Source organism: Nomascus leucogenys, chromosome 10 (assembly GCF_006542625.1).
Source record: "Nomascus leucogenys isolate Asia chromosome 10, Asia_NLE_v1, whole genome shotgun sequence".
In the NCBI taxonomy this organism is placed as follows: domain Eukaryota; kingdom Metazoa; phylum Chordata; class Mammalia; order Primates; family Hylobatidae; genus Nomascus; species Nomascus leucogenys.
The window spans coordinates 39,095,280-39,109,880 of NC_044390.1; the positions used below are offsets into that span (position 1 = coordinate 39,095,280).

The following is a 14,601-nucleotide window of genomic DNA, read 5'->3' on the forward strand; positions in this document are numbered from 1 at the left end:
TGTGTTGAGGCTGGGCGCGGTAGCTCACGACTGTAATCTCAGCATTTTGGGAAGCTGAGGCGGGCGGATCATGAGGTCAGGAGATCGAAACCATCCTGGCTAACATGGTGAAACCCCGTCTCTACTAAAAATACAAAAAAATCAGCCGGGTATGGTGGCACTTGCCTGTAATCCCAGCTACTTGGGAGGCTGAGGCAGGAGAGTCGCTTGAACCTGGGAAGCGGAGGTTGCGGTGAGCCAAGATCGTGCCATTGCACTCCGGCCTGGGCAACAAGAGTGAAACTCCACCTCAAAAAAAAAAAAAAAAAAAAAAGTGTGTTGAGAAAAGTTTCACTTCAGATGACGCCGGGAATGTAAACCGTTTTCTCTTCCATCCTAACTCGGAGTCATCCCCGCTTTCTCCGCCCAGCTGGAATTTTTGAAGCGAGAAAATCGACTCGCTCGGGGTTCGCCCGCCGACGCCGCACGGCTTGCTGGGGCTGGGCTCTTCTTCGCGGAAGTGGGTAGGAGGCGGTTGCGGTTAGTCGGCCGGGACCGGTAGGGGTGCTGTTGCTATCATGGCTGACCCCGACCCCCGGTACCCTCGCTCCTCGATCGAGGACGACTTCAACTATGGCAGCAGCGTGGCCTCTGCCAGCGTGCACATCCGAATGGGTACGTTGTCCCCTCTCCAGTGCCTCCCAGCCGCTCGTCGGCACTGCTCGGCCTCTAGAAGCCGACTTCCGGCTCCAGAGGGAGAGCGGCCATCTCCTGGGACTCACAGGGAGTGCTCGCTGAGCTCCCGGCCCTCCTTCTCCGGGTACCAGAGGACTGGCGCCCTCCTCAGGGAGTCGGGGAGGCGCTTCCTCCTCTCCTAGCGGGTGTGGGAGGGCGCCAGGCCCAGAAGGCTTGCGGCTCTCCTGAGTGCGCCCCGGTCCCCAGCGCGCGCCGTGGTGTAGGAAGGGACGGATGGAAACCGCGCAGCCTGAATTTGGCAGCTTGAAGTGAAAAGAAACGTGGTGGAAATGAGTCGGTTGATCACTGTGACGTACACACGAGTGGAATCCACGGCTTGATGCTTTTGTTCTGTGGGGTGCCGCGTTACAGGCTTATATTTACCGTCCTGTGCTAGGCTGGAAGCTCCCTGAGGGCACTATTTCCTCTCCGCAGGGCCCAGAATGCAACAGGTCTTTGAGTATTATTGAGGAAGTTGCTCAACACAGAAGCTTCCTGTCAGTCTAAATGGTGTTTTAAATTATTACGTAGTAGCCAGTGGGCAGAAATTTTTGAATTTAAAATGCTCAGCTTCATCTACGTGGAATCCATTGCCTGCTCTAGTTTGGCCATTTGATCACTGAAACAGCCCCAGACTTTCAGCCTGTCTAGGCAGCTGGAACTTGTTCTGGAAAAGGAAAGATGAAGATAGTTCTGATATGCTAAGAATCTTAGTGCCTAGAACTTGTTCTGGGAAAGGAAAGATGAAGATAGTTCTGATGCACCAGGAATCTTGGTGCCTAGCATTTATATTTTTGGAATTGAATTTTGAAATTATTTTAGCAAGTGAACTCAGCATTTTTTAAAAAAAATTAATTGTGGTAAAATACAGATAACATAAAATTTACCGTCTTAACTATTTTTAAGTGTATAGTTCAGCAGTGTTAAGTTATTCACATGGTTATGCACTGTTAAAAGAAAAACTTTAGACACATTGAATCTAACGGAGTTTGAGCACAGAATGATTTGCGAATTGGGCAGGTCCCGGAACCAGAAGAGGTTCAGAGTGACGAGTCATGCCGCTTGGTGGGAGAAAATTTATGGAGAGAGAAAGTAAAGTGAGGTACAGAAAATAGAAGTGAGGTACAGAAACAGTTGATTGGTTACAGCTTGGTTTTTGCCCATTTGAACATGGTTTGAACACTTGGCCGTCTTTGGCTGAGACTCAGTGATTGATTCAAGCGTAGGGTTACAGCCTGTTTACACATTCAGTTAGGTTATAGTTCACTATATACCAAGAACCCCTAGGCCGAACTTAAAATATCTAAAGGGATAGCTTTAGACTAAACTTATATACCATCCAATATCTAGAACTTTTTAATCTTGCAAAACTGAAACTCTATACCTATTAACTCCCCATTCCTTCCTTCCCCCAGTCCCTAGAACCACCATTTCACTTTCTCTCTCTGTGAATTTGGCTACTCTAGATAAAATCAGTATTTGTTTTTTTGTGATTGGCTTTTTTCAATTAGCATAATGTCTTCAAATACATCCATGTTGCAGCATATGTCAGAATTTCCTTTTTTTTTTTTTTTTTTTTTTGAGACAGGGTCTCACTTTGCCATCCAGGCTGGAGTACAGTGGTGAGATCACTGCTCACTGCAGCCTCTACCTTCTGGGCTCAGGTGATCCTCCCGCCTCAGCCTCTCGAGTAGTTGGGATTACAAATGCAGGTCACCATGCCTGGCTAATTTTTTTGTATTTTTGGTAGAGACGGGTTTCTCCATGTTGCCCTGGCCGATCTTGAACTCCTGGACTCAAGCGATCCTCCCACCTCAGCCTCCCAAAGTGCTGGGATTACAGGCATGAGCCACTGCACCTGGCTGCAGAATTTCCTTTTTAAGACAATAGTATTACTTTGTATGTATATACCAAATTTTGTTTATTCATCCATTGATGGACATTTGTGTTGCTTCTACCTCTTGACTAGTGCTGTCATGAATATAGGTGTGCACATACCTCTTCAAGACCGTGCTTTAATTCTTTTGAATATATACCCAGAAGTGGAATCGCTGGATTGTGTGGTAGTTCTATTTTTAATTATTTAAAGAACTGCCATACTGTTTTTGATAGGGGCTACATCATTTTACATTCTCAGCAACAGTGCACAAGGGTTCACCTTTTTCTACATCCTTGCCAACACATTCCGTTCTTTTCTTTTTTAAAATGAAAATAGCCATCAAATGAGTGTGAGGTGGTATGTCCTTTTGGTTTTGATTTGCATTTCTTTAATGATTTAATGATGTTGCACATTTAAAAAATATGCATGTGGGGCATTTATACATTTTCCTTGGAGAAATGTTATTCAAGTCCTTTGCCCAGTTAATTTTTTTTTTTTTTTGAGACGGAGTCTCGCTCTGTCGCCCAGGCTGGAGTGCAGTGGCACAATCTCGGCTCACTGCAAGCTCCACCTCCCGGGTTCACGCCATTCTCCTGCCTCAGCCTCTCCAAGTAGCTGGGACTACAGGCGCCCGCCACCACGCCCGGCTAATTTTTTGTATTTTTTTTTTTTTAGTAGAGACGGGGTTTCACCGTGGTCTCGATCTCCTGACCTCGTGATCCGCCCACCTCGGCCTCCCAAAGTGCTGGGATTACAAGCGTGAGCCACCGCGCCCGGCCTGCCCAGTTAATTTTTTACAAGCAATTTTAGGTTCATTGCAAAATTTAGCAGAAAGAACAGAGTTCTTATATACCCTTTCTGCTTTTCCCCAAGCCTCTTGCACTAATAACGTTCTGTACCAGAGTGGTATGTTTGTTACAATGAGTGAACCTACACTGACACCTCATTATCACCCAAGACCAAGGTTTACGTTAAGGTTCACTCTTAGTGTTGTATATTCTATGAGTTTGACAAATGTTTAATGACATGTATCCACCATTATAGTATCATACAGAAGAGTTTCACTGCCTTCCTCTGTGCTCTGCCTGTTCATCCCTCCCTTCCTGCTGATCTTTTATTGTCTCCATAGTTTTGTCTTTTCCCAAATGCTGTATAGTTGGAATCATCATGTAACCTTTCAAATTGGCCTTTTTCACTTATAATATGCGTTTAAGCTTTTCTACATGTCTTTGCATGGCTTGATAGCTCATTTTTCTTTAGTGCTGAATACTATTCCATTGTTTGGATGTATTACAGTTTATTCATTCACCTACTGAAGGAAATCTTGGCTGCTTCCAAGTTTTGTCAATAAAGCTGCTGTGTAAACATCCATGTGCAGGTTTTTGTGTACACATAAGTTTTCAACTAATTTGAGTAAATACCAAGCAGCACAATTGCTGTGTTGTAGAGTAAGAGAATGTTTAGTTTCATAAGACATCACCAAGCTGTCTTACAAAGTGGCTGTAGTATTTTGCACTTCCACCAGCAATGAATGAGAGTTCTTTTTGGTTCCACATACTCGTCAGCATTTGATGATGTCAATGTTTTAGATTTTGACCATTTAAATAGGTGTATAGTGGCATCTCCTTGTTGCTTTAACTTGTAATTCTCTAATGACTTATAACGTTGAGCATCTTTTCATATACATATACATATACAATTTGTGTTTCTTCTTCCTTTTTCTTTTTCTTTTTTTTTTTGAGACAAAGTATCACTGTCTCTCAGACTGGAGTGCAGTGGTACAATCACAACTCACTGCAGCCTCAATGTCCCAGGCTCAAGTGATCCTCCCACCTCAGCCTCCTGAGTAGCTGGAACTACAGGCACATGCCACCATGCCTAGCTAATTTTTTATATTTTTAGAAGAGACAGGTTTTGTCATGTTAGTCAGGCTGGTCTCAAACTTGTGGGCTCAAGTGATCCACCCACCTTGGCCTCCCAAAGTGCCAGGATTACAGGCATAAGCCACTGTGCCCAGCCAGTCAAATGAGAAAAGGGCAGTCTCTTCAACAAATGGTGTTGGGAAAATTGAATATCCACATTCAAAAGAATGAAATTAGATGTTTACCTTACACTGTATACAAAAATTACTTCAAAAAAGATCGAAGTCCTAAATGTAAGACCTAAAACTATAAAATTCTTAGATAAAAACATAGGAGGACATTGGATTTGGCAATGGATTTCTTGGGCATGACACCAAAAACAGGCAACAAAAGTAAAAATAGATGGATGACATCAAAATTTAAAACTTCTGTGTATCACAGTACACATTCAACAGAGTGAAAAGGCCCATAAAATGGGTGAAAATATTTGCAAATCATATATCCTATAAGAGGCTAATATCCAGAATACATAAGGAAATCCTACCATTCAGTAACAAAAAACAACCTGATTTTAAAGTGCAGAAAGTCAAGAAAATAAGATAGACTACATACTGGGAGAAAATATTTGCAAAAGATATATCTAATAAAGGACTGTTATCCAAAATATACAAAAGAACCCTAAACCATAAGACAAAGAGCCTGAATAAAATACAGGCAAAAGACTTGAACACATACCCCGCTAAAGAAGATTCACAAGGTTGGGTGCAGTGGTTCATGCCTGTAATCCTAACACTTTTGGAGGCCAAGGTGGGAGAATCACTTGAACCTGGGAGGTCGAGGCTGCAGCAAGCTGTGATGGTGCCACTGTACTCCAGCCTAGGCAACAGAGTGAGACCGTGTCTCAAAAAAAAAAAAAAAAAAAAAGGATCATATATACCAGGATTTATTATTGGAGCTCTGTTGTATTCCATTGGTCTGTATGTCTCTGTCTTTATGTTAGTACCACACTGTTTTGATTACTGTGGCTTTGTAATAAGTTTTGAAATCAGGAATGTGAGATCTCCAACTTTGTTTTTTTTAAAATATTGTTTTGGCAATTTGGGGTCCCTTGACATTCCATATACATTTTAGAATGGATTTTCTATTTCTGTGAAAGATGCCATTGGGATTTTGATAGGTATTGCATTAAATCTACCCAAAGTAGGTTACTTTGGGTTGTATGAACATCAGTTTTCCAATGTATAATGATGGATATATTTCCATTTATTTGTGTCTTTAATTTCTTTCATCAGTGTTTTGTAGTTTTCAAATTTGTCTTCTTGGTTAGGTTTATTCCTAAGCATTTTATTCCTTTTGATGCTGTTGTAAATGGAATTGTTTTCTTAACTTTCTTTCCAACCTGCTCATTGTTAGTGTATAAAAATGTAACTAATTTTGCATGTTAATTTTGTGTCTTGAATCTTTGCTGAATTCATTTATTCTAACAGTTTATGGAATCTTTAGGGTTTTCTACGTGTAAGGTCATGTTTGTGAACAGAGATAATTTTACTCCTTTCTTTCCAATATGGATGCCTTTTATTTCTTTTTCTTGCCCAATTGTTCTGGCAAGGACTTCCTGTACTATGTTGAATAGAAATGGCAAAAGCAAATATCCTTGTCTTATTCCTGATCTTAGAGGAAAAGTTTTCAGCTTTTCACCCCTGAGTAAGACATTAGCGCTGGGCTTTTCATATATGGCTGTGGAGGCCAAAGTAACTCCATCTTGGTTGCTCATCTGCCTTGTTGACTTCTGACTAACCCCAGTTCCAGGAAACCCTCTAAGATGTCCAATTTGTCTGTGGTTCCTTGTATAAGAGCATGCACTTAACCATAAATCCTGTCCTTAGGTCAAAACAACCTTGATGTTGTCTTCCTTCAGTTGTCCTGCAATCCCTTCTGAATCACCCTTTCCCTCCGGTATATAAGCCCTAGATCGGGGGATTTATGGCCTGTAGATCCACTATCTTTTCTCTGCCTGAGACAGAGACACAGAGATGGCTTCTGTTCTTATGTCCCTATTAAATATTTTTTTCTAAGAAAATGGATTTGCCAGCCTCTCAGCTTTCTTGGAATTTGGGGGTAGGTTTGCATAGAACTACTACCGTGGAAAAATGGCCTTTAATATGTTGAGGTAGTTTCTTTCAATTCCTACTTTATCGAGTGTTTTTATCATGAAGGTTGTGGAATTTTGTCAAAAGCTTTTTCTGCATCAGTTGAGATGATCATGTTTCTTTTTCCCCCAACATTCTGTAAATGTGCTGATTACATTGATTAATTTTCATGTATTGAACCATCCTCACAGTCCAGGAATAAATCCTGCTTGGTCGTGATCTATAATCCTTCTAAAGTGCTGTTGAATTCTGTTTGCTAGTATTTTGTCGAGGATTTTCATATCAGTATTCATCAGGGACATTGCTCTGCAGTTTTCTTGTAGTGTCTTTGGCTTTGGTATCAGGGTAATGCAGGCTCCATAAAATGAGTTTGAAGGGTTCCCTCCTCTTCAGTTTTTTGGAAGAGTTTGAGGATTTGTGTTGAAGCTCAGCTTTCTAAAGTATATGTCTGTTAAACCAATAAGACATTCTCAGATTCTATCTGATAGGATTTGGCTCTGTGTCGGTATCCAAATCTCACCTTGAGTTGTCATTCCCATCATCCCCACGTGTTGTGGGAGGGACCAGGTGGGAGGTAATTTAATCACAGGGGCAGTTACCTTCATGCTGTTCTTGTAATAGTAAGTTCTCACAAGATCTGATGGTTTTATAAGGGCCCTTTCCCCCTTTTTCTTGGCATTTCCCCTTTCTGCCATCATGAGAAGAAGGACATGTTTGCTTCCCCTTCTGCCATGATTGTAAGTTTCCTGAGGCCTCCCCCCACTGTGGAAATGTGAGTCAATTAAACCTCTTCCTTTATAAATTACCCAGTCTCGGGGAGTTCTTTATAGCAGTGTGAGAATGGACTAATACACCATCCATCTGTAAAATGAACAGTGACGATGTGATACATTAGAGTAATTAAGAACTAGTACTGCAAGAAATAGGAGTGCATGAGAACTATTTAACTCATAGATACCCCAAGGAGAAAGAGTCCCTGCTAGTCCCAGAAATAAAAAGAGAGAATGGGTCACTTCAGGGAAGGACAGGGATAGAATATGGCAGCCATTGCAGCAAGTTAAATGAGTAGAGGTGGTATCTGGTGTGTGAATAGAAGGCATTCATTAGAGAGGCCTTGGTGACTCAAGGTACCACCATTAAGGAAACATTTGAACATTAACATACATTTAATAAATAAAAATATTTTTTGGACAACCCCTTTCTAATGTATGTAAAGACAGTGAGGTAAATAAAAAGTTTTGGAAGTCACAGTCACTGTTCTTAAGGCATTAGTTAGGTTGGCCACGAGCCAAACTAATCTATGATAGCAGCATAATTAAATTCTAAAGTGCCAAGTTTGGAGGGAGTTTGGGGAAGGAATCAAGAGTGTGTTGTTGAAAACAAAATAAAGAGACAAAGCTATAAATTAAACATTTTGTTTGGGAATAACAAAATTGCAACTTGGGGTATACGTGCAGATCGGGGTTGTCTGCAGTATGTCTGAGCAACAAAGAGAAGGTTGGGGATTTTATTAGAAAGAACAATGTTATGTATCACTTTGCAAGAACCTTCATTGGCACTAGAGAAGTGTTTGGGAACTGGCAAACAACTATTTTGCTAGTCACAGCAGGTTGTTTCAGCAGCTGCTAGGTAAAACCAGGCTATTCACCCCGAATGAGTTTTCCCCCGGCCCCTCGACTGTGATTTAGTTGGGTATGACATATAATCACTTTTACAGTGTGAACTGGAATAATCTAGGAGAGCTGTAAAAGGAAGTGAAATGCCAGTGGAGGGCTGAGTTTGCATACAGTTGTCCCTCTTTATCTGTGGCAAATGCATTCCATATTGTGTTAATACAATAGCTATTAATAAGATAGAACAAATATAACAATATACTATAATAAAAGTTACAGGAATTGGTCTCTCTCTCCCAGAATATCTCATTGTAGGTAATATTTCCAGACTGTAGTTGACCGTGGCGTAACTGAAACCTTGAAAAGCAAAACTGCAGGCAAGAGAGATCTACTGTTTGTGAAGGGAATTCATGGGGTGGAGATGGGGGAGACAGAATTTGTGATGAGGCATGGAAAGGTGGGAATGGCATGCCATACATTATGGTGAGAAGAATGGCCTTTTTTTTAGTGATGTTGGGAAATAGTACAGTGTAGTAGAAACAGCCCTGGATTTAAGGGTCTGAAAATTAAACACAGTCCTGGTTGACAGCAATGTAGAGAAGCAGGTTACTTTGCCTTTCTGATTCTTAGATTCCTTATCCGTAAAAGAGGCATAATTGCTGCTCTTCCAACTATATCAAGTGGTTTTAAGGGTTAAGCAATTATTTTAAATACTCCTCCAATATTGGCCTCCCAAAGCACTGTGATTACAGGCATGAGCTAATGCGCCTGGCCTATAGACTGTTTTAAGGAAAGAATTAATTTTATTCTTGATTTACTTCTACGTCCCTCACGTCACTATAAGAGTGCTGATTGCAATACCAGATACTCAGTATTTGTTCACCACAAATATTTAAATTATGCAGGAGCATTTTATTAGGAGTCCTTATCACTAGGTTGGTAACTTAAGCTGACTACACCAGTACTAAATAAGTGGTTCTCATTTGTCTTCGGTGCGTTACTACTTAAAAGGTTAAAAATGCTCCACCAAAAAAAATAAAGTGGCTGGGTGTGGTGGCTCACACCTGTAATTCTAGCACTTTGGGAGGCCAAGGCGAGCAGATTGCGTAAGTTCAAGACTAGCCTACGCAACACGGTGAAACCCTGTCTCTACCTAAATACAAAAAATCAGCCAGGCATGGTGGCGTGTGCCTGTAATCCCAGCTACTCAGGAGGCTGAGACAGGAGAATCACTTGAAGCTGGCAGGCGGAGTTTGCAGTGAGCCAGGATCGCGCCACTGCACTCCACCCTGGGTGACAGAGCGAGACTCTGTCTCAAAACAAAACAAAGCAAATTAGCTGCTTGTAATGTGTCCATTTTCTGAAAGATACTTTTTGAATAATATGCATCTAAAATGTCAAGGTTCATTGGTGGAAAACAACAAATCATGAAGCTACTAAAAAATTATGTGAGAAGGCCCGTCGGACAAGTGAGGAGCGCCTCTGACTGGCCGACGCCCTGTCTGGGAAGTGAGGAGTTCCTCTGCCCGGCTACCCAATTGACTGGGATGTGAGGAGCGCCTCTGCCCAGCCGCCGCCCCGTCTGGGAAGTGAGCAGCGCCTCTGCCTGGCCCCCCGCATCGTCTGGGAAGTGAGGAGCGCCTCTGCCCAGCTGCCACCCATCTAGGAAGTGAGGTGCCCCTCTGCCAGGCCCCCCGCATCGTCTGGGAAGTGAGGAGTTCCTCTGCCCGGCCGTCCAACTGACTGGGATGTGAGGAGCTACTCTGCCTAGCTGCCGCCCTGTGTGGCAAGTGAGGAGCACCTCTGCCCGGCCACCGCCCCATCTGGGAAGTGAGGAGCGCCTCTGCTTGGCCGCTGTGCAACCCTCCAAGTGTGAGGTGACAGCCTTGTGTGTGATCTTTCTGCCCTCCCCAAGTTTGCATTTTTGACATTAAAGTTTACTTTTTAATTAAAAAAAAATTATATGAGAATGAATTTCTGAGTATAGTCTCTTACTTGAGCACTTTTACGGTGCTGATTAAACTAGTATATATAACTAGTCTATTGTAATATATACGTGATATAGTCTGTTAAGCTAGTTTATTCTGCAGTAGTCTTTCATAGTTTCATAGTATGTATATACCATAATTTATTTAACCATCCCCACTTGATGATTGTTACCTTTTTTTAAATTCCTTCACATAGTGCCTCAGGGAACATCCTTCTTTGTAAATTTCTCCATTATGACTTTACTATAAATTTTTGGAAGTGAAATGATAGAGTCAAAAGAGTATGTGCATTTTAAATTTGATTGATTTAATCAGTTCTCCAGAGAGATTGTACCTTCAGCAAACCATATATGAGGATACCTTCTGCACCCTTAGCCACACTATAATCAGACTTTTTCATCTCTGGCAATCTGGTAGATCAGGGATGGTGAACATTTTCTACAAAGGGCCAAGTAAGAAATATATTCACCTTTCTGGGCCATAAGATATCTGTTGCAGCTCCTCAACTCTGCCATTCTGCAAAAGCAGTTGTAGAGGATACATAAGTGGGTGTGATTGTGTCCCAATAAAACTTCAGTTACAAAACCAGGTAGTGGGCTGGCTTTGGCCCACGGGCCATACTTTGCTGACTCTTGTGGTAGGTAAAAATGTAATCATGTGTTAATTTCTATGTCTTTTAGCTATGCGAGTGAAGGTGAGCATTTTCCTTTGTTTACAAAACTTGACTAGGCTGTGTCTTAGATGTTAGGGATCTAGTGGTGACCAGACAGTGTCTCAGTCCTCCATAGTGGTCATTTGGATGGGGCAGTAGGAAACACAGACCCTAAAGAGGTAAGCAAATAAATAACCCTCTAGCTCTGAAGAAAGGAAACAGGTGTGAGTAGAAACTAGCGTTTAGGGTGGCAGCTATTTTAGTTAAGGAATGGCCAGAGGAAGAACTCTTAAGGGAGATGGCAGGTAGATTGTATGAGAAGGAGCTAGCCAGGCAGATTAGCTGTCTATTGCTTTGTAACAAATTGCCCCCAAATTTTGTAGTTTAACACAGCAAGTATTTATTACACACAGTTTCTGAGTGTCAGGAATTTGGGAGGGTCGTACCCAGGTAGTTCTGACTCAGGGTCTCTCATGAGGCTCCAGTCAAGATGCTGGCCAGGACTGCAGTCACATAAAGGCTTGACTGGGCTGGAGGATCTGCTTTTGGGAAATTTCATTCCCATGGCTACTGACTGGAGGCCTCAGTTCCTTGCCACATGAACCTCTCCATAGGGCTGCTTGAGTGTCCTCATGACATGGCAGCTGACTCCCTCTGGAGCAAGCAATCCATGGGAGAGCAAGGAAGAAGTCTCAGTGCCTTTTATGACCTAGTCATGGAATCACACACATCATTACATCTTCCACATCTTCCTTATTCTTTTAATCAGAAGCAAGTCACTAAGTCCAGTCCATAATCAAGGGGAGGGGATTTAGGTTCCACCTTTTGAAGCTAGTGCCAAATGATCTGTAGCCGTATTTTAAACCACCACAGTCTTCCCTCTGGTCACAGATTGTCTTCTATATGCAAATTAAGATCCTCCTAAATACCCCAGTATAGCATCATCTCAAAGTTCAGAATCTCATCATCTAAATCAACCCCAGGTGTTGTTGAAGCTCACTGGGTGTAGCTCTCTAGGTGTAGTTCCTTAAATACAGTTCCCCTCAAAGACTTTTAACCTAAAAAGACAAATGATCTGTACTGCCATACTCAACATCCAGTGGTGGATAATATGAGGTGGTATTTTTACCAATATAATACTTCAGAAAACTTTGTGGGTGTCTTGTGATTCATACTGGGTTTCATTCCATTCAATAATAAAAGCCACACCCAAAAGTGTCTTAGCATGATCTTTGGCTGAGACTGCTGAGTGACAACTTCCTTAAGCTTCTCAAAAGCCCTATTGTTTGAATTTTTTTTTTGAGACAGAGTCTTGCGGTGTCGCCAGGCTGCAGTGCAGTGGTGTGATCTGGGCTCACTGCAAGCTCTGACTCCCTCCGACTCCCTGGTTCAAGCGATTCTCCTGCCTCAGCCCGAGTAGCTGGGATTACAGGCAAACGCCACCATGCCCAGCTAATTTTTATATTTTTAGTAGAGACAGGGTTTCACCATGTTGGCCAGGATGGTCTTGATCTCCTGACCTCGTGATATGCCCGCCTTGGCCTCCCAAAGTGCTGGGATTACAGGCATGAGCTACTGCACCTGGCTTGAATGTTTTTTTGAGGCACAATTTTGGATATTTGTGAGGTCTTAACTAAGGATTTTACAATTATACTCTTTATGTATTTTTTTGATTACCTGAGTCAGAAGCCTTTCTTTTTTTTTTTTTTTTCTTTGAGACGGAGTCTCACTCTGTTGCCCAGGCTGGAGTGCAGTGGTACAATCTCGGCTCACTGCAAGCTCAGCCTCCCAGGTTCACGCCATTCTCCTACCTCAGCCTCCCGAGTAGCTGGGACTACAGGCGCCCGCCACCATGCCCGGTTAAGTTTTTGTATTTTTAGTAGGCACGGGGTTTCACCGTGTTAGCCAGGATGGTCTTGATCTCCTTACCTTGTGATGTGCCCGCCTTGGCCTCCCAAAGTGCTGGGATTACAGGCATGAGCCACCACGCCCAGCCCATCGTTTTAACATTTCTTCCTTTAGCTGTGTATCTCTTCTCTTGTATTTTAGTGTAAGCAGCAAGAAGCCAGCAGGTACATTCAACACTCTGGGAGTCTCCTTAGTTTGATCACCTACTTCATTAAGCACATTTTCTACTTTTGATGTTAACATAGCTAACACTGTTGCTCAACTTTTTCTGAGTATATAATAAGCATTCTCTTTCCTCCAGTTTGCATAGAATTTTACCCACTTTCCTTTAAGCTCTCACCTGCAGCAGTCTCAAAGGCATTAACTTTCTACAAACAGTTTGTTCAAGGCTCTTTTCTTTTAGCCTTCATCTCACAGATCTGCCAGCTTTCATCTATTGCCTGATTCCAAAGGCTCTCTCGCATATTTTAGGTGTTTGGTATGGCAGCACCCCACTTCCAAGTACCAAGATATATATTCTGTTTGTGTCACAAATTACCCTAAACCTTAGTGGTTTAAAAGAATAAACATTATCTCAGTTTCTGAGAGTCAAGAATCTGGGTAGTTTTAATTTAAAGTTTGTCCTAGGTTGTGGTCAAGATATTGGCTAGTGCCAGACATCTGGAGGCTTGACTGGGGATGAAGGATGTGCTCCCAGACAGGCTACTCACAGGGCTATTCATAGGAGTCCCTAGTTTCTCACTGGCTGTTGGCAGGAGACCTCACTTTCCTCCCACATGTGTTTTTCCATAGGGTGCCCTTAGTTTCCTCACAACATAGCTGGCCTTCCCTGAGTATGCATTCTTAATGGGGTGCTACTGACCCCATTAGATGACAGTTGGATGTAAAGATCTAAAAAAAATCTTAAGATTTTATAATGGTGTATATCCTTCCAAAGGGCGATGGTACAACAGATATATAGTATATTTGTGGCATTAAAATTTTATTGAGGGGGCTATTAGGAAAAAAGTACCTGGAAGGCTACTTAGGTGGGGAATACTGAAAACAAGGTTGAGAAACACTGTCCCAGAGGAAATGATCCAAGAAAGAGCAGGAGGAAGCCATAACGCCTTTTATGACTTGGTCTTAGAAGTAGCACTCTGCCACTTTTGCATCATTCTTTTTGTTAGGACTCACTTGAAGGGAGTGTCAAAGAACTGTGACTTACCTTAAACCACTACTTCATGTAAAGAAGGATAAGGGCATTCCAAGTAGAGGAAAGAGCAAGTGCAAAGGCCCTGAAGCAGGAAAGTGACTAATGTGGGTAAAGCATGGTGAGGAAGAGAGAGAGTGCTGAGATGAGATTGGAAAGGTTCTACATCATGTAGGACCTTGTAGGTCCTATAAAATCTTTCACATTTTATTTTAAGTGAAACGATTATCTAAGTATTTAAGCAGAGAGTCACATGATACGGTTTACTTTACATAAAGATCACTTTGACAGAGTGTGTGGAGAAATAGGTGGGACAAGAGTGAAAGCATGGGGACCAATTAGAAGCTTCCTCCAGTGGTCCAGGTGAGAGATTAGGCACACTTTGACTAGGGAGGTAACAGAGGAGACCAAAAGAGGCAGATGCGTTGTACTTTCAAAGGTAGAACTACAGTAGTTGCTGATAGATTGGGAACAGGGAGTGGGTAATCAAAGATGACTTCTATGTTTTTGGCTTGGAGGATGTTGGTGCTGGTTATTGATGAGAAGACTGGGAGAACAGCAAATTTGGATAAATGAAGAGCTCCAATTTTGGCCATGTTAAGTTTTGAGATGTCAAATAGAAGGGAAGAAATCAGGACTCAAC

At 42.3% G+C, this 14,601-nt stretch overlaps 1 protein-coding gene across 1 annotated transcript in view; it reads left to right on the forward strand.

Annotated features, from left to right (window-relative positions):
• The first annotated feature begins 436 nt into the window (after nt 1-436).
• TMBIM4 (transmembrane BAX inhibitor motif containing 4) overlaps nt 437-14,601 on the forward strand; it is a 33,471-nt gene continuing 19,306 nt past the window's right edge. Inside the window, exon 1 of the mRNA XM_003259670.3 lies at nt 437-654. Coding sequence (XP_003259718.1) covers nt 558-654 — 97 coding nt within the window. The 5' untranslated portion in view covers nt 437-557. The remainder of the gene's footprint in view (nt 655-14,601) is intronic.